Raw genomic sequence first — 24,341 nt, forward strand, 5'->3', positions numbered from 1 at the left:
ACAGTGCGGATCAGGTCCGCAAGACCTCGCTGAATGCGGAGAGCAATACGCTCTCCGCATTAAACATTGCACCAGCAGCTCACAAGAGCTGCTGGTGCAACGCCGCCCCCTGCTGACTCGCAGCCAATCGCCGCCAGCAGGGAGATGTCAATCAACCCGATCGTACTCGATCGGATTGATTTCCGGCAATTCTTGTCCGCCTCATCAGAGCAGACGGACAGGGTTATGGAGCACCGGTCTTTAGACCAGCTGCTTCATAACTGGTGTTTCTTTCTGGCGAGTCTGAAGACTCGCCAGAAACACGGGCCCTACAAGCTCCGTTCGGAGCTTGATAAATGGGCCTCATTGCCTTTTCCACATTTAGAATATTACATTTTAACCACATGAATAAACCATCTACATTTTTTTGTTGCGTGCATTTGTTGCTTTGTTTTTTTGTTAACGGGACGCTTGTGTTTTATTTTTGGTGAGTGCAAACGAATATGGAAAATCTAAAACATTTTCGTTTGTCTGAATCCAAAGCACATCTACTTCATGTTAGGGTCATGCTTATTTTACATGAAAACTATCATTTTCCTATTGTAAAACATCTGTTTGAGTTTGAGGAATTTTGTATAAATCCTGGATAAAAGTAAATAAAGCTAAATTATTTTGAAGTCTTCTCCCACTCTATTTTATAAATAATGCTAATTTTGCAGTCAGCTGTCACCACCAAGAATCAACAACATCCAAACTTTCAGGTGGCATATTTCTGTGTTCAGAAAAGATACACATGATAGTTAACTATATTTTTTGGTGATAACTTTAAAGGGATACTAAACCCAATTTTTTTATTTCATGATTCAGATAGGGCATGTCATTTTTAACAACTTCTAATTTACCTCCTATTATCAATTTTTCTTTGCTCTCTTGCTATCTTTATTTTAAAAAGCAGGATTGTAAAGCTTAGGAGCCGACACATTTTAGGTTCAGCACCCTGGATAGTGCTCGCTTATTGGTGACTACATTCAGGCCAACCAATAAGCAAGCGTAATCCAGGATTCTTCACCAAAGATGGGCAGGCTCATATTCTTTACATTCCTGCTTTTTAAATAAAGATAGCAAGAGAACAAAGAACATGATAATAGGAGTAAATAAGAAACTTGCTTAAAATTGTATACTCTATCTGAATCCTTAAAGATTTTTTTTGGATTTAGTATCCCTTTAATGTGGACATTTTAATCTACCCAGTAATTAGTGTCTTCAGAGTGGAGATCCATGAAACACAATCTTCTGTTGTGTTATCCACCTGTGTTTAAAAAATCATGTTGAAAGATTATATTACACACCTTTTAATTAATACACACATGTCTGCTTGGCAACGAGGTGCTCAGTTCACAGGGGCATGTGCTGATGTGCAAGAGATAGTAATAGTTTGCATTCTGTTCTCTACAAACGTTGAGTGGTAGCATCTGTGAGTTAACTGTAGGTAGTAAAATCTGCCTGTATGCACGGTGAGGCACATGCACAGACCCTGACATGTGTTCAATCCTTTAGTTCAAATAAAATACAGCCTGAAATGGAAGAATCAATCTATGACCAAGACAGGACAATAAAGACAGGAGAGAATTCCCGAAGCTTGGAGCATCAATCAGGTAACACTAAAAGCTCTATTAAGATAGGGCTTACATTTACCCTATAATTGTATTTACTAAAAAACATCAGAGGCATCATCAAACTATCAGATAACGTGACACACTATTTGGAGTCTCTTCTTAGATCACACTGTGAGAAATTATTCCAAGAAAGAAAAACAAAATCAATTTGTGCAAGTTACCTCTTTTTAAGTTTTAAACAAATTTGCCTTGATTTTGCTAAAATATTTAAAAGTGAGGAAAAGATAAATTTGAAACATCAATGTTGTTAACCTAAAGGGGTATATCTTAATGACGTTATTGACAACAAAAACTTTATACAGAAATATTATTTCAGTTGTGTTGTTTGTATTTCCAGAGTAACAGGTTACAAAAATGTGGGTAAAAATAATATTCTATTCACACTCGAGCAATTTATAGGAGCTATGTTTATAATACAGTATTTTTATTATTTTGCAGTGACGCTGTTATCTCACCTTATATGCACATTAGAGAAATCTATGAAATGTTCTGCACAGTTAGTAAGGTCCAGAACTTCTGTAGCTCTGCATTTTTATTAGCAATAAATTATGGAAACTTCATTATTTATTTTGACAATTAATTTACTTTGATTAAAGGGATATTAAAACCAATATTTTTCTTTCATGTTCAGATAGAGCATGCAGTTTTAAGCAACTTTCTAATTTACACCTATTATCAATTTTTCTACGTTCTCTTCGTATCTTTATTTGAGAAGCAGAAATCTAAGCTTTGGAGCCGACCCATTTTTGGTTCAGCGCCTTAGGTAGCGCTTGCTGATTGGTGGGTAAATATAGCCAATAATCAGCAAGCGCTACCCAGGTGCTGAACCAAGAATGGTCCGGCTCTTAAACTTACAATCCTGCTTTTTCAAATATAGATATCAAGATAATGAAGAAAAATTGATAATAGGAGTAAATTAAAAAGTTGCTTAAAATTGCATGCTTTATCTGAATCATGAAAAAAAATTGGGTTGCTTGTCCTTTTAAGTATATTTTACTTGTTCCATGGTAATGTATCTCAGGCAGGTGGTTGAACATACTATATATAATGATACCCAATTTAACAAATTTACTCATTATAAATTTGTATTTGTTCTCTTGGTATCTTATTTGAAAAAGCAGGAATGCAAGGTTAGGAGCTGGCCCATTTTTGGTTCAGACCTGGGTAGCGCTTGCTGATTGGTGGCTACATTTAGCCACCACTCAGCAAGCGCTACCCAGGTACCTCTTGATGCTGCTTGTTTTTGTGTGATTGTTGATGTCTGGGTTGCATTGGTGAGTGCATGTGGGACCCTTTTGATATCTGTGTACAGCTTATGTGTTATGACACATTTAGCCACCAATCAGCAAGCGCTACCCAGGTGCTGAATTAAAAGTGCTGGCTCCTAACCTTAAATTCCTACTTTTTAAAATAAAGATAGCAAGAGAATAAAGAAAAACTGTTAATATGAGTAAATAAGAATTTATGCTAAAAATTGCATGCTCTATCTGATCATTAAATAAAGAATTTGGGTTTAGTGTCCCTTTAATTTCTAAGTCCTTGAAGGCCGCCTCTGCATTTTGACAGTTTTCACAGCTAGATAGTGCTAGTTCATGTGTGCCATATAGATAACATTGTGCTCATGCCCATTGAGTTACTTATGAGTCAGAACTGATTGGCTAAAATGCAAGTTTGTCATAAGAACTGAAACAAGGGTGCAGAAGCTTAGATACAAGGTTGTTTGTTGGTTTTGCAAAACTGGGGAATGGGTAATAAAGGGATGATCTTTCTTTTTAAATAAAAAAATCCTGGAGTAGACTGTCCCTTTAATGTTCTACTTAAAGATGACTGCTCTCTGCATACATCTGCTTCTTTTCCATTTTGCTTTCTACTGGATAGGCTACTTTCAGTGCAAATACATATACAGGTGGCCCTCGGTTTACAACGGTTCAATTAAAATAGCCAGTAGGTGGAGCTGTCCGCTTGTCTTGCAGCAAACATATGCAAGCTTAGCAGACTGAAATTAATCAGTGTACACAGACCACATACCTGAGCTATCGAGCAACAAGATCTAGAAACCACTTCCCTTTTATTTTCCTGCCCAGCTGCTTGAGGTGAGGGTGCCTAACTGCCTATTAATCAGTCCAGATTGAAATGCATAGAATAGCTGCAGACCCAATATTATCTAACATGCTAACAATGCAAAGCACTGTTTGCAGACAAATGCAAGTAAAAAAATTTTTTTGTTCATTAAACTTAGTTTGATGATACAGTCTGTTGTGTGATTATTTTATTAGGTTTATAATGCGGTTTAGCATTTATAAGTCTTCATTTCAAAGCTTTAAAAAATAATGTATTAGGTGTTACTTATGTCAATTTTGAGAGGGGCCTGGAACCTAACTCCCTCACTTCCCATTGACTTACATTATAAACTGGGTTTTAATTTACAACGGTTTCTATTTAGAACCATTCCTTCTGGAACTAAGCCCGCGTAAACTGAGGGCGACCTGTATTTAACTTTTTCTGTAACGTTAACTTGTGAATCCTGCCGTGCCTCATCATATGCGTATGTTTTCTGGAACAGAGCTTTCCCACTTTCTCTTTCAATCCTATAATATAAAAGGCCAAGTGTGTTTGTCCGAAGCTGTCATGCACAGTAGAGACTGCGCGAGGACAAACACACCTGGCCTTCTACAGACTGAACTCCTGGCATCTGGACCAGGTGTGAGGGGGGCATGACGCGGGAGTGACCAGGCGGGGCCGGGGTGTGCCGTGGATGGGGCCTTGTGTGCCGTGGGTGGGACCAGGCAGGGCCGTGAGAGAGCTCAAAAGAGGGGGGATAGAGAGAGAGAGCTAAGACAGGGAGAGTGACAGCAAAAAGAGAGGAGGAAGAGCAAAAGAGGGGGGATATAGAGAGCAAAAGAGAGGGAGAGAGACAGCAAAAGAGAGTGGGAGAGAGAGAGCAAAAGAGAGGTGAAGAGAGAGCGCAAAAGGGAGGGAGCAAAAGAGGGGAGAGAGAGCAAAAGAGAGGGGGGGAGAGAGCAAAAAGAGAGGGGAGGGGGGGGAGAGGGCAAAAGAGGGGAGAGAAAGAGCATGCAAAAAACGGGGGAGAAAGAGAAAGCAAAAGATTGGGGGAGAGAGAGCAAAAGAGAGGGGGGAGAGTGCAAAAGAGAGGGGAGAGAGAACAAAAGAGGGGGAGGGAGCATACAAGAGGAGGGAGAGATAGAGCAAAAGATAGGGGGAGAGGGCGAGAGCAAAAGAGGGAGGGAAAGAGAGCAAAAGAGAGGGAGATAGAGAGACAGCAAAAAAGAAGGGGGAGAAAGCGAAAGAAAGGGGGGAGAAAGAGAGCAAAAGAGGGGGGATAGAGAGACTATAAGAGAGGGAGAGAGACAGCAAAAGAGAGGAGGAGATAGAGAGCAAAAGAGAGGGGAAGAGAGAGCGCAAAAGAGAGGGGAAGAGAGAGCGCAAAAGAGAGGGAGGAAAAGAGAGGGGGGAGAGAGGGAGGAAAAGATAGGGGGAAGAGAGAGAGCAAAATAGAGGGGGAGAGAGAGAGAAAAAGAGAGGAGAGAGAGAGCAAAAAAGAGGGGGGAGAGAGAGAGCAAAAGAGAGGGGAGAGAGATCAAAAGAGAGGGGAGAGAGAGAGCAAAATGGATGGAGAGACAGCAAAAGAGAGGGGGAGAAAGGGGAGAGAGCAAAAGATAGGGGGGAGAGTGCAAAAGAGGGGAGAGAGAGCGTGCAAAAGAGAGGGGGAAAAGAGAGCAAAAGAGAGGGGGAAAAGAGAGCAAAACAGAAGGGGGAGAGAGAGCAAAAGAGAGGGGAGAGAGAGCAAAAGAGAGGGGGAGAGAGAGAGCATAAGAGAGGGGGGGAGAGAGAGAGCAAAAGAGAGGGGGGAGGAGAGAGAGCAAAAGAGAGGGGGAGAGAGAGAGCAAAAGAGAGGGGGAGAGAGAGAGCAAAAGAGAGGGGGAGAGAGACAGCAAAAGAGAGGGGAGAGAGAGAGAGCAAAAGAGGGGGGGATAGAGAGAGCAAAAAAGAAGGGAGAGAGAGAGCAAAAGAGAGGGGGGAGAGAGACAGCAAAAGAGAGGGGGAGAGAGCAAAAGAAAGAGGGGAGAGAGAGCAAAAGAGGGCGTATAGAGCAAAAGAGAGGGAGAGAGACAGCAAAAAGAGAGGGGGAGAGAGAGCAAAAAGAGAGGGGAGAGAGCACAAAAGAGAGGGAGCAAAAGAGAGGGGGGAGAGAGAGAGAGCAAAAGAGAGAGAGGGGGAGAGAGCAGAAGAGAGAGGGGGAGAGAGAGCAAAAGAGAGGGAGGAAAGAGCAAAAGAGAGGGGGGATAGAGAGAGAGCAAGGGGGGGAAATGCTGTACTCCAAAAAATGGCCCGTGTACACAGGCTTTAGGACTAGTAATCTTATAATTATCTAAAATGAGTAGCACAGTGGTCAACGTATTTGTGTAGTTTTAGTTGAGTTATGTACCCTGCTCTTTATTTTAAAATTATAAATAAAACTACTGTGTTATTAAAACACAAATAGAGATTAAAATAATAATACCATGTAGGAATTGCTAACCCTTTTAAAACACTAAAGCAGTGATGGGCAATTAAAGGCATATGAAATCCAACATTTTCTTAAATGATTCATACAATTTTAAGAAAGTTTATCATTTACTTGCACTGTAAAATTTACTCCATTCTCTTCTTGGTATCCTTTGTTGAAAGTAGGTTGACTCAGCTGACAGTCACTATATACAAGCCCTCTCCTTCCTTATGCATTTCCCTATACATATATACAGCATGCAAGGTTCTCCCACATGCCTTTCTTGCCTAAGTGAGGACTAGAGCCAGCACATTATAAACAAAAGCTATCGCCTATAGGGTGCATTTCAGTGCTTGAGGTGAGACTGGGAAAGCTTCCTCTCATGTTAAACATCTCCAATGCAGCAGGATCTCTTTTTGTCACTCACACAAAGGCTTTCTATCCATAACGGTTTATTTACAGCACAGACAGAACTTCTTCATTGCTGCAGCTCAAAAATAAGGCAGCACTGACATTTATTTCTCTTAATATTCATCAACCTATGTAAGGGGATGGCAAACACACACATGCAAATACACAGACACACAGGTGCACATGCACATACATAGACACACAGGTGCACATGCACATGCAAATACACAGACACACAGGTGCACATGCACATGCAAATACACAGACACACAGGTGCACATGCACATACATAGACACACAGGTGCACATGCACATGCAAATACACAGACACACAGGTGCACATGCAAATACACAGACACACAGGTGCACATGCACATACATAGACACACAGGTGCACATGCACATGCAAATACACAGACACACAGGTGCACATGCAAATACACAGACACACAGGTGCACACGCACATGCAAATACACAGACACACAGGTATGCACATGCAAATACACAGACACACAGGTGCACACACACATGCAAATACACAGACATACAGGTATGCACATGCAAATACACAGACACACAGGTGCACACACACATGCAAATACACAGACATACAGGTATGCACATGCAAATACACAGACACACAGGTATGCACATGCAAATACACAGACACACAGGTGCACACACGCACATGCAAATACACAGACACACAGGTGCACATGGAAATACACAGACACACCGGTGCACATGCAAATACACAGACACACAGGTGCACACGCACACACAAATACACAGACACATAAGTGCACACGCACATGCAAATACACAGACACACAGGTGCACACACGGACATGCAAATACACAGACACACAGGTGTACACACGCACATACAAATACACAGACACACAGGTGTACATGCACATGCAAATACACAGACACACAGGTGCACACGCGCATGTAAATACACAGACATATAAGTGCACATAATTAATTTAATGCCCTATACTCCTGGCTTGCTGGGAAAAACATTAATAATAAGAGCCATAAAACTGACTCAACCATAACTATGTACAAAACTGTAATAAACTTGAATAACTTTACATATAACTGTAATAACTTGAAATAAATACACAGACACAGGTGTATGGGAAAAGACCCGTGGGTCACATTTATTGCAGAACCTGAGAACCGGCTGGACTCAACGGGGCCAGCTAAAACATGTGGCGGCAATCTAGTTAGGAGTAAGGAACCCCCTGCTAGGAAGAAGGACCGCGCCCGTGAATGCCCACACAAGCGGAGCTCAGCTGCACGCAGAAGCTTAGGGAGTTCTCGGCATCTTAGAATGGGAGGAACCGCAGGCGTGCACCTGCAGAGATCACCCTCCCCTGGGCAGCCGTCACTCTACCTCTGATGGCAAACCGGGGCGCGGACCAACCGCCACAAGAGATAGCCCAACAGGCACACCTCTTGCCACCACACCTCGGACACCTAGCTGAAACACCCTGGTGATGTAACAGCCTAAAGATTGCCGCATGAACCAATGCAGGGAGGGAGGGAGGGAAGCTGTGAAGACGAGCTGGAAAAGAGGGTTTGGGGCCTGGGAGCTAACTACTTAAAGGGTAAGCTAAACCCCACCCTCACTACTGCAACATTGTTGCCACTTCACAGCAGCACACTCCTAAGGGCCTTAATTATAATGTTTGTTCTGGGCTATGCTGCCCTCCACTGTCTTAATTAATTAAATGCCCTATCCTGGCTTGCTGGAAAAAACTTTAATAATAAGAGCCATAAAACTGACTCAACCATAACTATGTACAAAACTGTAATAAACTTGAATAACTTTACATATAACTGTAATAACTTGAAATAAATACACAGACACAGGTGTATGGGAAAAGACCCGTGGGTCACATTTATTGCAGAACCTGAGAACCGGCTGGACTCAACGGGGCCAGCTAAAACATGTGGCGGCAATCTAGTTAGGAGTAAGGAACCCCCTGCTAGGAAGAAGGACCGCGCCCGTGAATGCCCACAGAAGCGGAGCTCAGCTGCACGCAGAAGCTTAGGGAGTTCTTGGCATCTTAGAATGGGAGGGACCCCAGGCGCGCGCCTGCAGAGATCACCCTCCCCTGGGCAGCCGTCACTCTACCTCTGATGGCAAACCGGGGCGCGGACCAACCGCCACAAGAGATAGCCCAACAGGCACACCTCTTGCCACCACACCTATAGATGTAATAATATAGCACGCATCAAATTACAGAGGAACAGGTCAATGCCTCTCTCAGAGAGGTGCACCCCGTCCCTTCTGTAGAGGCGTCTCTCAGCCGTTGAAATGTTCCCATGCTCTACAACAAACCCTCCTGACTGACCTAAGAAAATCCTGACCTCCCTGTTGATTTTCTTACGGACCTGGAAAGCTGCGCGATGGGATTGCATGTGACGCCACTCTATCCTAGGAATGATATTGGACCATCCTATCCTAACCTGGGGAATCCAAGTCTGAAATGTGCGCAGGTCCGACTGAATCACTGCACTGAGCTGCTTGCACGGCAGGAGCCCCATATCATTCCCCCCCGGCATGGATGATTAGTATATGGGGTTTCTCCCACCTGCGCAAGGGCCCTTGCAGTAAATCAGGCAGAGCTTGCCACGTAAGCCCCCTGCGCCCTAACCACCTAACAGTGACCCGGGAGGAGGGAAACCCTAGCTGACGCCCATCAGGTCTTGCAATCGCCCGCAGCTCCGCCCAGTGGATGTATGAATGCCCCGTAATCCATACCCTCAGTGGACCGCTCCTTGGTCCTAAGAAAAGAAACAAAGGTTAACCGTTGAACACTGAAAACATAACATCATTTAAACAGTCAAAGGCCTAACATATAACAGATACCTTTTTGACCTCCATCTCCCCAGAGCTCTAATATGGTCAGCCGACCAACCTAAACTAGTGGCAGTGGTAGCCGCACCCACTCTGAATGAATGGGGAGCAATGACCCTTGGGTCAAGACCGGCTCGGGATGCTGCCCAGGCCAATACCTTCCGAAACTGGAACCTCGTCAACAGGGATCCGTCCTCGTGAACTAGGAATTGTGAGGAGCCCTCCGGAAGCATGTCCATATAGGCTTTGATCAGTCTGACCGGGCAACACACAGACCCTTCGTGGGCCGGCAAAGATAACCAAGCTCCTCTCCCCTCTTGGTCAGTTTTAGATCTGGGGATGAAAACTAGAATCGACGACTCATCATCCCTGACATGGGGATGTAGAAGGCCTCCCATCTTATTCTTAGAGGGCGGGACAATTTCCCCCACCCTGAGTGCCCCTTGAAAAGCCAGCCCAAAGGCGGCTGAAAACAGGGTAGCTTCATAGGCGGATGAACAAACCGCCGGCAAAGCCTGGCACAATATTACCAAACGTTCAATGGTAACTGGTTCCCTAAAATCCCTAGTTCTGGGCACCATACGCCCCCAGCCTCTAAGTACCTGCCTAACCAGGAAGGTTCTCGATGAGTCTGAGAGTCCATACAGTCTGCAGAAAAAGGACACCGCCGCTAGGCGTGACCCAACCGCACTCTTTGAAACCCCATTACCTTTAAGTTCGGAAATCCATTCAAGCAAGCCCCACTGGTCACCGTCACAGGAAGGACGGCCCCTTGAGTCACAGAAAGTGATCCATTCTGTCCAGTGTTGCACGTATTTGGTCCAGGTGGACGGGGCGAGAGAAGACCGAACCATTGCAATCAAGAGTCCCCATCCAGCACCACCTGCCATAAGTAATTAGGACAAGGCAATCCGTTAGTGTCCGCATAAGGAACCAACGCATAAAAGGCTTCCCATTGAAAAAGGGAAAGCGCATCCGCGATCCTATTCTGAATGCCCGGGACATGCCTAGCACGGAACACGATATTCAGGTGCAGACACCTCAGCACCAAGAGCCTCAAATATCGCACAACAGGAGGGGAACTAGACGAGAGCTTGTTAACAGCATAAACAACGCTCATGTTATCAGTCCAGAAAATCACCTCACGGTCCCGAAGCTGATCACCCCAAATGTCAAGAGCGACAAGGATGGGAAACAGTTCTAGAAGGCACAGGTTCCTAACCAGGCCTCTTTCCACCCACGTACAAGGCCACGGGCCGGCGCTCCATTGCCCGGCCAAGAAAGCCCCGTACCCGTGAGACCCGGCCGCATCAGTGAACAATTGAATCACTGCATTAGAAGGAACAACCTCCCGCCACAGGCAAATCCCATCAAAGTGGATAAGAAATTCCTCCCAAACCTTGAGGTCATCCAACATCTCAGAAGACACCCGAAACCGCCGAGTCTGCGACCTCTCGCCGCATAACTGCCGCTCCAGCCTGCGGAGGAATATCATTCCCCTAGGAATAATCCTCCCGGCAAAATTAAGCAAACCCAACAAGGTTTGAAGGTCCCTCACGGAGCGATAGCGCTCTGTTCTCATGGCGCGTACTGACTCCAGCATACGCTGTATTTTATCCTAGGGCAGACGGCATTGCCCTGCTGCAGAATCGACCTTGATGCCCAAAAAAGTAAGGCACGTACAAGGGCCCTGGGACTTGTCCTCCTCCAAAGGAACTCCCATTCTGCCCATTAGTAGCCTAGTGACTTTCATCAAGAAAGCGCACTCGGACGAACCCGCACGCCCGACTAGCAGAAAATCATCCAAATAGCGTGCCAGGCCGTCGAATCCGGCAACCTCTGCAATGGCCCAGTGTAGGAAACTACTGAAAGCCTCGAAGTAGGCACACGAAATTGAGCAACCTGTCATGATTTCAGCTACAGGCTATACCTTTAAATCATGATCTCCGCCCTATCCTTTGCCCTATTTAAGTTACAACCTTACCTCACAGCTTTGCTTGATTATTGCAGTCTGTGGGTTGTTTGTTCTTTTTCATTCGCTGTTCTCTGCAAGCTAATTGAAGCTTTTTCCAAACTCTGTTTAAATAGTGATATTGGGACCTTACTATTCTCTAATATTTTTATCTGCATTTTACCAGTCTGGATAATTATAACCTGCTTGAGGATTTTCATTTATCACCTTAAGTAAACTGGAACTTTAGTTTACTTCAACTTCGAGCCGGAACGTCTGATCTTTCCTCTCCACCTTGGTGACGTCACCCACGCAGCCTTCATCCTGTACGCGCAGCGCGCCAGCCTCACCACAAACGCTGAGTACTCAGCACGGAGCAGCACAGACAATCTCTTGCTTAAGCCGGTAAATATTTTCAGTCCAATACACAAATAAGGTATGTACATATCAATTACAAAAAGCATGCTTATATTTGAGATCTCCAACAATGGCCATAAAAGTACACTCTCCACCTCGTATCTAATATTGTGTTTCACAACGCTTTACTCTTCATTCATTTCCTGTTATTATGCTACTTCAATCACATTTACTACGTTCTCATATATCACATTATCACAGACCACAACTTCAAATTAGTGTCTGAGAGTTATCCTTGTATTATGACTTTGTTGTGACTTACTCGTTCTCTGCAGTTATTAATTATCTTGATTACTGTTTATTTCTACTTATCATTCAAGTTTGGTTTGAGTCTCTCTGACTGTTAGTATAACAGTTCAGTGATCAAAAACAATCACTTTTTGCTTTCTTTCAGGTTCTCTTTAACAAGAAATGTTAACAGAGAGAAAATGAAAGCATACATTCATAAATATAGTGATAAATTACTTAATTTTAAAGTTGATAACAGTAACTATCACAGAATAATCAAGCCTAAAAAAAAAGATTAAATATTCATTTGCACTTAATTCCAGATTGATCATGGATCTCCTAGAAATGTCAAATCAAATTACTTCACTGAATCAAAAAGTGGAATTATTAGCCCAAGGATTAACAGAAATAAAAAATGAGAATAGTACTTTAAAACAAATTCTTAATGAATTTATTTCTCAAAAATCCACTGAAATACCTGAACCTCATGTTAATCCCCCCATACCATTCAGTGGTGATCGCACTAAATTTCGCGAATTCAAAAATGCTTGTATGTTGCTCTTTACTTTGAAACCTAGAACCTACCGTACTGACAAAATTAAAGTTTACACTGCTATATCATATCTGTCAGGAGAACCTCGAGCATGGGCAGATAGGTTCTTAGAAAGTGAAGATCCTCTACTAAACTCATTAGAAAATGTTTTCCTTACAATGGCAGTACTGTATGATGACATCAACAAACAACAGACTGCAGAACAGAGGTTAAGATCCCTCAAACAAGGGAAAAGAGCAGTAGAGGATTACATAGCTGATTTTCAGCTATGGGCCACTGACTCACAGTGGAACTCAGTTAGTTTAAAAAATCAGTTCCGTTTGGGCCTATCCGAACACCTGAAAGATGAACTTTCAAGGGTGGACTATCCAGAGACACTGGAAGCTCTTATTAAGTTAAGTATTGCTATAGATAGGAGATATCGTGAAAGAAAGAGTGAAAGACATCAATTTGAAGGCACTCTTAAGAAACCTTATCATTCCTACTCAGAGAAACCTACTTCCAACCCTGTTCCAATGGAAATAGGAACAATACGCGGACCACTTACTCAGGATGAGAAACAAAGAAGACGACTTGCCAATTTATGTTTATATTGTGCCAATAAGGAGCATGATGTTGCAAGTTGTCCAATCCTTCTACGTCAAAAGAAGGGTAAGTTGAATAAAGATTATAAATTTGAAACACTTAAAAAACCAACTCTCCTTGTACTAAACTTGTCTTTGCAGTGGGATCTTCAACAGCTGCAGAACGAGGCAATCGTTGATTCAGGAGCTGATGGTTTATTCATAGATGAATCTATTGTGAATTTAAATAAAATACCAATTGTGCAGAAAAACTCTCCCCTTTTCGTAAGAGTTATAGATGGTACACAAATATTAAAGGGTCCTATCACTCACCACACAATACCACTATGACAATCACCCCCCTGACAGACATAAAGAATTCTTAACTTTTGATGTAATCCCTAGATCCATACACCCGATAATTCTAGGTTACCCTTGGTTGCAGAAACATAACCCATCTATTGACTGGTCACAAAATCATATAACATTCACTTCACAATACTGTCTAGACACCTGCTATCCCTATCTCACAATAGGACATATGTCATCAGTACTACCTGAGGAATACATAGAGTTTAGTGATGTATTTAACCTAAAACATGCTGAAACACTACCTCCTCATAGGCATTTCGATTGCCCAATAGATATTAAACCTGGCATAGAAATACCATCAGGAAGGATTTTCCCTCTCTCTCAGAAAGAACTAAAACATCTGAGAGAATATTTAGATGAAAATCTTAAAAAAGGTTTTATCACCCCCTCATCATCTCCAATAGCTTCCGCTTTTTTCTTTGTGACAAACAAAGACGGAACACTCAGACCAATTATAGATTATCGAGCATTAAATGCTGTCACCATAAAAAATCGTTATCCCCTACCACTCATCCCAGAAATTATTGAACGCCTTCATGGAGCAACCATTTTTACTAAGCTTGATCTTAAAGGAGCTTACAATCTGATTAGAATGAAATCTGGGGGGAGGGACTTCCGGTGAGGGAGGAGCTGACAGACACGCTGCTTGCTGCACAGCTCCATGGTGGCTACGAGTCGCCCAACCAATACAGCGTTTACCCTCTGCTGAGACCCGCTTACCCAGCCTGGTTCTGGGAGAGAGTCGGGGAGTGAGGCTTGCGTCTGAAGCCCCAGCATTGGAACAGTCCCGCAGTTGGCGGTTTTTGCCTAGTGGTAAGGAACCACACACTCCACTCTGAAGGGGCGCAAATTGAGCGCTGTGGATCTGCAAAGCCTGGCGGCAACAGATTAATCGGGCCGCCGAGACAGAAGGAGCCGTAAGAGCCGGTGGATACACTATATATCTTAGCCGCTGGTAGGTCGAGGCCTCCACTGGGCGGAGGGATCCGCTAGTGGCGCTTCCTCCTCGCGGTGAAGGAGTTGAGACAGAAGTCGCTGCTATCCACCGGGCCAGGAGGTTATTGGCTGACACACAGGCGGAATACAGCTAACAGGTAGCCTTGAGATTACCCTGAGGAGGTGGAGGTCACAGTAACAGTAACTACTATATGCAAGAGGAAGACACAGCAGTATGGAGTAGCACCCATCTGAAGATCTTAACCTGCTAAAAAAGCAAGTTTATAAAACAGCTTGTTTGCAGCATTACCCGAGAAACACGGATGGGAATATAGCTGGAGTAAGCTGGCCTAACAGGTACTTTTCTATTATGCGGTTTGTAAAATCAGGGGAGGCCTTAGAGTGCTAAAAGGCCACTCACAGTATAATTGTTTTTTCATCCTACTCTCTGGACAGTATTCTGAAGGCAGTCATTTAAAATATCTGGTGGACGGTAGCTGGCTTGTTTACCTAGCTAGCAAAATCTACAGGTTCTCTGAAGTTGTGGTTGCAGGTTGGGACACTGCAAGTATCAGATGATTTACCCTGAGAAGGTTTTCTGAATATTTATGCTTTTGCAGTTTCTATTGACAGAACTTTGTTATATCCCAGGGCTGAATATGTTATGCTTTGATAAAGGGATGGTTTCTTTTTTTTTTTTTTCTTCTTATTTGCCTGTATGCATATACATACATTTGTGTGAAATAATTTCTGAGATATTGCAATCAAAGATTGTTGCTGTTATTTAATTCTGCGCCCTTACTAAGTAACAAATTGGGGCATTGGGTTCGAGAGAAAGGGAAGAAAGAAAAGAAAAAGGGGGAGAAGAGAAAAGGGAAAAAAAAAATATATAATCTTTTGTAGAACTTTATATTCCTCATTGTCTGTAGGATAAAACATTTTGTGGTTTAGGATAAAGGCTCTGAATATTCACTTACTTAGTGCACTTATATAATAAGGGGGGAGAAAAAAAAAAAAAAAAAAGGGGGGACAAGAATACACATGGATAGGTAGGCTACCTTTGACTAGCCAGATCACTTTTTTTTCTTTCACGTTTTGCTTTTGTCACATTAGCTGTGTTGAATTCATAATATTTTTGATATTAATATATAATTTTCACTTATTTACACTTATTTACACTTTTTTAAATGCCTATGGATAGGTATATTTCTCAAGTTAAGCAAAATTCTCCTAAGATGCCTCCAAAAATAAAAGACAGGAGGAATAAGAATACAGATGTCCCTGCAGAAGGGCTGGCGGACACGTCTCTATCTACATTAGATACACAATCTCTATTGTCACAACTCTCAGATATGTTCACTCCACAGTTTGACACTATTAAGAAGGAGCTAAATCATATATCTTCAGAAATTGGATCTTTGGCTAATGAAGTTAAACAATTTGCAACAAGAATGAATGAGGCGGAGAGTAGAATCTCAGATTTAGAAGATCTAGTCAACACACATGAAAGTATAGTTATGAAACAGGATGATAAGATCATGAATCTTCAATTGCGCCTGGAGAATCTGGAAGATCGCTCCAGGCGCAATAATATTAGAATTGTAGGCCTACCAGAAACTTCTCAGTATGAAGACCTTTTGAATTTTACATCAGTTGTGCTCCCTCAAGCGCTAGGAATTCCATCAAACCAACTTCCTTTAATAGTAGAAAGGGCACATAGGGTAGGGCCCAGGAACTCTGGGCAAAGTAGTCATACTCGAAGTAGAATGTGCATTTTTAAGCTTTTAAGGTATCAGGATAAGATGGAGTTATTGAAATTATATAAGAAAAATTAGTCCTTTTTATTAGATAATAACAAGCTCCTGTTATTCCAAGATTTTTCCCCAGAAACCTCTGCTAAAAGGAAACTTATGGTGCCATATTGCACAAAAATAATTCAGAAAGGTTTAAAAGCATGGATATCATATCCTGCTAGGATTATAGTCCAAGACAAGGATAGTAGGCGGATAATTAATAACTGTCAAGAAGCGCATGAATTTATAGAGGCTATACAATAAAGACATGCTCTCTCTTAAATAAACATTGAAAAGGCAACATGGATAGGGTTAATATATCCTATAAAAGAAATGGTCTAGTTAGATATGTTTATAAGAAAATGTATGGCTATATGGTTTATTTTTGTTATAAAACCTGGTTATGCTGGTCAATCACTTTATATATAATAATGAATCAGTTTAATTTGTTTTTTAATTTAGGAAGGGGTATTTTTAGTTTATGTGTGTTTTTTTTTTTTTTTTTTCTCTCGCTTGGACTCTTCCGCTCCGGGTCGGCCCTCTTCTATCTATTGGTCTTTGGTGGTATAATGGATAGGAGCTAGATGACAACAATATCGGTTAATTTAAAAATCTTGTCCTGGAATGTGGGGGGTATTACCTCCCCCAGGAAGCGTAAACTTATTGTTAAGTATTTAGCGAAATTTAACCCAGATGTTGTTATGCTACAGGAAACACACTTAAAGGAAGCAGAATTATCTAAATTAAAATGTAAATGGATAGGTGAATTAGTAGCTGCCCCTGCAGTGAAAAGAAGTTCGGGAGTAGCAATTTTACTTCATAAAAATTTAGATCATAAAATTAATAACATTCAAGTTGATTTAGAGGGTAGATACATTATCCTACATATACAATTGAATGGACGTGATTTTGTTTTGTGTAATGTTTATGGACCAAATAAATTTTCAGTAGACTTCTGGGATAAAATTAAACAAAAGTTATTTCCTTTCTCAGGAGGGAATTTAATTTTAGGGGGGGATTTTAATATGTCTATCTGCCCTGAATTGGACAGACTGTCATCAAAGAATAGCAGGGAATACCAAAATAGTGCAAAATATTTTAAGAAATTTATTCATGAATTAAGGTTAGTAGATATTTGGAGGTTGAAAAATCGGGATCAACAAAATTTTACATGTGAATCAAAAGTTCATAAAACTTTTTCTAGAATAGACATAGTCTTTATCTCCAAATTATTGGCTACCTGTAGGTCAGGGGCAAGTATTGAAGATATCGTTATATCTGACCATGCGATAGTTTCAGTTACTCTGTTGACAGCATCATCTGCAAAAGGCCAGGCTCACTCATTTTTTCCCCCCCGGTTCTTAGTGAATAACCCAAGATTTATTAATTTTTTAAAACAGAAATGGAAGGATTACACAACATTTAATATCGCCCAATTTAATAAAATTGAGGTGTTTTGGGAAGCTGCGAAGGCGGTAATAAGAGGGGACATCAAGTCCTATCTTTCTATCTGGAGGAAAAAAACTTTAGCATACGAATTGCAGTTAGCTGCACAAACGAGAAATGCTTTTAGATATTATTGTATCCATAGATCTCCTCAAAATTGGGATAAGTACTGCAAGGTTAGAAGGGAGAGGGATATTTTTCTTAGGAAAAGATCACACCAGGAAGAACAGAAAATAAAATATCAATTTAAGGGCAGTTACGGTAATTCGGCTAAATTTCTTGCTACATTGGTTAAAATTAGAAAAAATAAAAACCGTATATCAGCCATTAGAGATGAGAACGCCATATATACGGATTCGGCGGATATTAATAGAATATTCTTTAATGTTTATCAGCAATTATATTCAGAAACAGAAGTGAACTCTGATAATTTTACAGATTTCTGGATGAAAGTTAAGTTACCTAGAATTATGGAGGAGGAACTTCAGGCTTTAAATCGACCAATTTCAGAGGAAGAGATTTTAAAAGCGATCCAAGCAGCAAATAGTAATAAGACTCCGGGGCCAGATGGCATCCCAGTTGAATTTTACAAAATGCTAGCAGAAGAAATGAGAATTCCTCTGGGCAGCTTATTTAACTATTATTTTTTTGCTGGAAATAAAATGTCTAGCAACTTTACCGCAGCTCGTATATCCTTAATTTTTAAAAAAGGCAAAGACCCTTTGGATCCTGGGGCATACAGACCCATATCAGTACTTAACGCAGACTATAAGCTATTGACATCTATTATAGCTGCTAGACTTATGATATCTCTAGATAAAATCATACATTTAGATCAGACAGGATTCATGAAAAATAGAAACTCGCTTAGAAATATTCGTCAAGTTACGGCGGTACTGGATTATATCTGGAACTTAGATAGAAAGGGAAGAGAATATAAAAGGTATTGCGAGGGAGCTATACTTACGGTCGATGCTGAAAAAGCATTTGATGCAGTCAACTGGAATTATCTATTTATGGCAGTGCAGAAATTCGGTTTTAGGAATCAATTTCTGCAATTTATTCGTAACCTTTATAATGCCCCTATATCTTATTTATGTGTCAATGGTATTTCATCCCCTAAGATTGAGTTGAAAAGAGGGACGCGACAGGGTTGCCCGCTGTCGCCCTTACTATTTAATCTGGCATTAGAACCATTTGCAATTCTTTTAAGGGATAGTTTAGCTGGGTTATTGATGGGGGGTCATACTTTAAAAATATTACTGTATGCAGACGATCTATTGATATTTATAGATAACGTGCATAAATCTATCCCCTTGATCGTGCGGCTGTTCGATTTTTTTTCTTCCTTTTCAGGGTATAAGATTAACTATAGTAAAAGTGAATTATTGTTTTTTTCTGAATCTAGACTAAAGATACTGCCGCATCCATTTAAAATGGTTGATTGTTTTAGGTATCTGGGTATTATCTTACATAGAAACCCCGAAACTTGGTATAAGCTGAACTATGGCCCGCTACTGCAAAAAATTAAAACTGACTTGGATTTATGGTCCTCAATAACTATCTCTCTTACTGCTAGGGTCAATTTGATAAAAACAATTATTTTCCCCCAAATATTGTATTTGCTTCAAAATCTCCCTTTATTCTTATCTAATAAGGATATATTAGATCTACAACGATGGCAGTCTAACTTTATCTGGGGGAAAAGGAAACCTCGTATTGTGCTTAAAAAATTAATGTTAAAACGGGAGACGGCAGGACTAGCACTACCAGACCTAAGACTTTATAATTGGGCCTCCTTGGCTAAAATTGCCTTTGAATGGATTACAGAATTAAATCGTTTTACTTCATTAGATTTAGAGACATTTCTAGTTACCCCTCTCGCACTTAAGGCTATTTTGCATTGCCCATTAAAGAAACTACCTCTTAATATCATAAGATTAAGGTCGATAAAAAACATTGTTATTGCATGGCAGAAGATATGTAACTACCTTAAGGTAACTCCAGCATTTTCGGAGTTTCTTCCCATTATAGGAAATCCTGAATTTCTGCCAGGTATTGCTCAAGGGGTTTTTAGAAAGTGGGCTGAGCTTGGTCTTTCTTATGTATGTGTCACGACCTTATAGGAAATCAAATTGTTCTAAAGAGTAAGAAAAACTTCAAATTAGACCACAGCTGCTGAGATGTATTTTATATTTGTATGTGGCTTAGGAACATATGAGAAGCACATAATTTACCTAATAGGCAAAGTGGGTCCCAATTATGTTTCTAAGCAGTTGTTATAAGTTTCAGAAATGTAAAGGTAAATGCTTATAACTGTCACCTGAGAGAGTTCACAGAAATACAGCTAAGCTACTGTACTGAAACCAGCGTGGTAAAATGACAGAAGTTAAGGAGATAGTTAAATAAGCTGAGATACAATTACTAAATATCAACAAAGTATCTTTTGTAAAACTGAATATCAACAGAGTATCCCTTTTCAGATAAGCGGAGAAGAGATTACAAGATTAGTGTTTTACAAACATTTAGGCAGTGGTACTGAGTGAAGTATGGATAGTTACAGATGATACGTATAGATCGTAGTTTACTTAAAGTAAGGTTACCTTCAATGTAAGCCAGATGGTTAATTTGCAGATTTAGGTATAGCTCCTAATACCCAGTTACGGGGTCCGGTATCGATGAGAACAATGGCAAATGCCTGGATCGTCCGTTTCGTTGGCGTGTGACGTCACCGCGGATTGATCTAGTAGATCCGGCCGGAGTTGGAGTTGATATCGTAGCTGCTGGAATTGCTGAGTTGCGGCTAAGCGGCTTTAGAGAATTACAAGGTCAGGTTGGTTTGAGCTGTAACTCACATAGGTGAGATGTATAGGTAAATTGAGGAGCGTGGAATTAGGTGAACTTCAATACCAAGCAATTTGCTAAGAGGCTGACAGACTTTTATAGGAAACAGGAAGTGGGTAGGTCTGAAGTTAAAGGCACAGCAGCTCAATGAACTAGTTAACAAGTGATTGCTAAGGAGAATCCTGACAGAATCCCCCCTTCAAAGAGCAACTCCGGGGCTCAAGGACTGGGACGGTCAGGATTCCTACGATGGAAGAGTGCAACCAAACGAGGAGCAGAGATGTTGACAGCAGGCTCCCACGAATCATCATCCAGAGTATAATCCTTCCAACGGACGAGATATTGAAGAACTCCTCTATGGATACGGGAGTCCAAGATAGTTTGTACCTCGTATTCGATGTTAGGGTCCACAATAACCTCTGGAGAATTAGTAGCAGAAGAGGAATTCCTGAGAGCTTTATAGGGTTTCAATAGGGAAACATGAAAGGTGGGGTGCACCTTCATGGAATCGGGTAGTGTAAGACGAACAGCATTAGAGTTGACAATCTGAGCCACTGGATAAGGTCCGATGAACAGAGGAGCGAATTTCCTAGAAGGGGTGTTGAGTCTGAGGTTTTTTGTAGATAACCAGACTAAGTCTCCAATGGAGTATATCGGAGATGGAATTCTCTTCCTGTCATAGTAGTACTTTTGGGTCTTCTTTGCATCCTCTATAGCAGCTTTGACAGTAGAAAAGTTAGATGTAATGAGAACAGAGAGATCAGATATAATGGGTGATAAACTCTGATTGTCAGAGAGTAATTGAAATCTGGGATGGTAACCGTAGTTCACATAAAATGGAGTTTGTTTGGTTGTGGAGTGAGTGGTGTTATTAAAGCAGAACTCTGCGTAAGGTAAATGTTTTGACCATTGTAGTGGTTGTGAAGAGCAATAGGTCCTAAGGAATTGCTCGAGCCACTGATTTGACCTTTCGGTCTGGCCATTGGTCTGAGGATGGTAAGCCGAACTTAGCCTTTTATCAATTGAAAAAACCTTACAGAATTCGGTCCAGAGTTTGCTAGAGAACTGAGTTCCACGGTCAGTAAGGATAGTATTGGGAATACCGTGATGCTTGAAAACATGAGCGATAAGAAGTTGAATGGTTTCGGATGCAGTAGGAAGTTTATGGTAAGGGATGAAGTGTGACATTTTACTGAAGAGATCGACAACAACTAAGATGGTAGTGTTATTGTCGGATTTTGGAAGGTCAACGATAAAGTCTAGAGCAATCTCTTGCCAAGGTTTGCTGGGAGTAGGTAACGGAATCAAAAGTCCATAAGGAGCATGTTTAGCTCTTTTGGAGACAGTACATTCTGTACAAGTAAGGACATGTTTCTTAATGTCTTGATAGATTCCCGGCCACCAGTAGGAACGTGTGATAAGTTCTTGTGTTTTCTTAACTCCTGGATGTCCAGCAAGTAAAGATTCATGGGAAGACTGAAGTACTAGTTGTCTTAATGTAGGAGGTATATAAATCTTATTCTTGAAGTAGTATAATCCATCAGTTTTCTTCTGAAGCTGGGAGATTGGTTTAGTGGAGTCCAGAGATTGTTCATGAATCAGACTGGAGTTGGTGTCAGTGACGAAGGAGACAAAGTTTTCCAATGGGATAATAGTGTCCTTTGGTAAATTGAATCGTGTATGAGTAGGTAATCTTGATAAGGCATCTGCCTTGTGATTCTTCCTAGCCGGCCGGTAGACAATCTGAAAATTAAACCTAGAAAAGAAAAGATTCCAGCGGACCTGTCTTGCGGAAAGTGTCCTTGTTGATTTAAGGTATTGGAGGTTCCTATGGTCCGTATATATGACAGTGGGAACTGAAGTACCCTCTAGAAGGTGACGCCAGTGTTCCAGTGACAACTTGATGGCAAGGAGCTCTTTGTCTCCAATGGGATAATTTTGTTCTGAGCTGGATAAACAGCGAGAAAAGAAGGCTACAGGATGAAGGGGTTGGTTTATGCCTGAGCGTTGGGATAAAACTGCACCCACAGCTACATCTGATGCATCGACCTCCAAAGTGTAGGGTAGTTCAGGGTTAGGAAATCTCAGAATTGGTGCAGTAGTGAACCGGATTTTTAGCATGTCAAATGCTGATTGGGCATCAGAATTCCATTTAAACGGTGTACCCGATTTAGTTAAATGAGTTAGAGGCTTTGTTATGTTCGAGAAGTTCTTTATGAACTTCCGATAAAAGTTAGCAAAGCCAAGAAACCTTTGTACCTCTTTCTTTGATTTAGGTGAAGGCCAATCCTTAATTGTCTGAATTTTAGCTTGTTCCATATAAATTCCAGTGGATGTTATCACATAACCTAAGAAGGTTATACTCTGTGTGTTAAAAATACATTTCTCTGGTTTGGCGTAGAGGAAATTGCTTCTTAACCTAGAGAGTACCTGTCTTACGTGTAAAATATGTTCAGAAAAGGTTTTTGAGTAAATGAGTATGTCATCCAGATAAATGACAAGGAAAACATCTAGAAAATCTCTGAAAAGATCGTTGATTAGATGTTGAAAGGTGGCAGGGGCATTACACAAACCGAATGGCATCACAGTGTATTCGTATAGGCCATACCTTGTACGGAACGCCGTGAGCCATTCGTCACCACTTCTGACACGTATTAAATTGTAAGCCCCTCTGAGGTCTAATTTGGTTAAGTATTTAGCCCCTTCTAGTCTCTCGATCAATTCAGGGATAAGTGGTAAGGGGTACCGGTTCTTTATTGTAACTTTGTTAAGTTGTCTATAGTCTACAATAGGCCTTAAGGAGCCATCCTTGTTTTTCACGAAAAATATACCCGCTCCTGCTGGAGAGGTGGAGGGGCGAATGAAACCCTTCCTTAAATTTTCTTCTAGATAGGTCTTTAGATGTAAAAGCTCGGGTTTAGATAAAGGAAAAATATGACCGTATGGTATCTGCGCCCCTGGCACTAGCTCAATAGGACAGTCATACTTCCTGTGGGGTGGAAGATTTTCGGATTCAGTTTTACTGAAAACATCTGCGAAATCCCTATACTGCTCAGGTAAAATTATCTCATCTTGTACAGGGGTGATGTGCATGATATTAAGAGGAAAACATGTTGTACTGCAATATTTGGAAGGGAAGTTAAGTGTCAAGTTTGTCCAGTTTATGTCAGGGTTGTGTAAAGTTAACCAATTCAATCCTATTATGACTGGAGAAGCAGGTGAAGAAATTACATCAAATGTAAGATATTCTCTATGTTGTTCAGGGGTAGATACTAGAATTGGTATTGTTTGAAACTCTACTAGACCTGAGGAGATGGGCCTTCCATCAATACCCTTTAATAAAACAGGAGACTTTTTTCGGATAAGCGGAATTTTATTGACAAATGTATAATCTTTATCAATGTAGCAAGCTGTCGCTCCAGAGTCAATTATTGCGGGCACGTTGAGATGGTGTTGATCCCACTGAAAAGAGAGTGAAAGCTTACAGTATGTTGTTCTTGTGTCAGATGTGTTACAGCAAATACTAAAAGTGGTGAACTCACCCTTGTTAGATCTCTGTAGTGCAGGACATTCTTTAACTGAGTGTTCATCTGAAGCGCAGTAGAGACACAGATTATTTTCTCTGCGCCTAATCTTTTCTTGGGGACTTAACAGGCCTTTGAGGAAGCCAATTTCCATTGGTTCAACGTTAGTTTTGTGAGAAGATGTGGCAGATGTACTACCAGAACCTTTCTTAGAGTATGTCTCTGGATATGTTCTTTCATGTTGTCTTTCCCTTAATCTTCTATCTAT

At 41.3% G+C, this 24,341-nt stretch overlaps 1 protein-coding gene across 1 annotated transcript in view; it reads left to right on the forward strand.

The window, feature by feature from the left end:
• Window positions 1-1,511: 1,511 nt before the first annotated feature.
• LOC128652994 (stomatin-like) overlaps window positions 1,512-24,341 on the forward strand; it is a 126,655-nt gene continuing 103,825 nt past the window's right edge. The window contains exon 1 of the mRNA XM_053706020.1: window positions 1,512-1,634. Coding sequence (XP_053561995.1) covers window positions 1,559-1,634 — 76 coding nt within the window. The 5' untranslated portion in view covers window positions 1,512-1,558. The remainder of the gene's footprint in view (window positions 1,635-24,341) is intronic.

Source organism: Bombina bombina, chromosome 3 (genome assembly GCF_027579735.1).
Source record: "Bombina bombina isolate aBomBom1 chromosome 3, aBomBom1.pri, whole genome shotgun sequence".
Classification (NCBI taxonomy): Eukaryota; Metazoa; Chordata; class Amphibia; order Anura; family Bombinatoridae; genus Bombina; species Bombina bombina.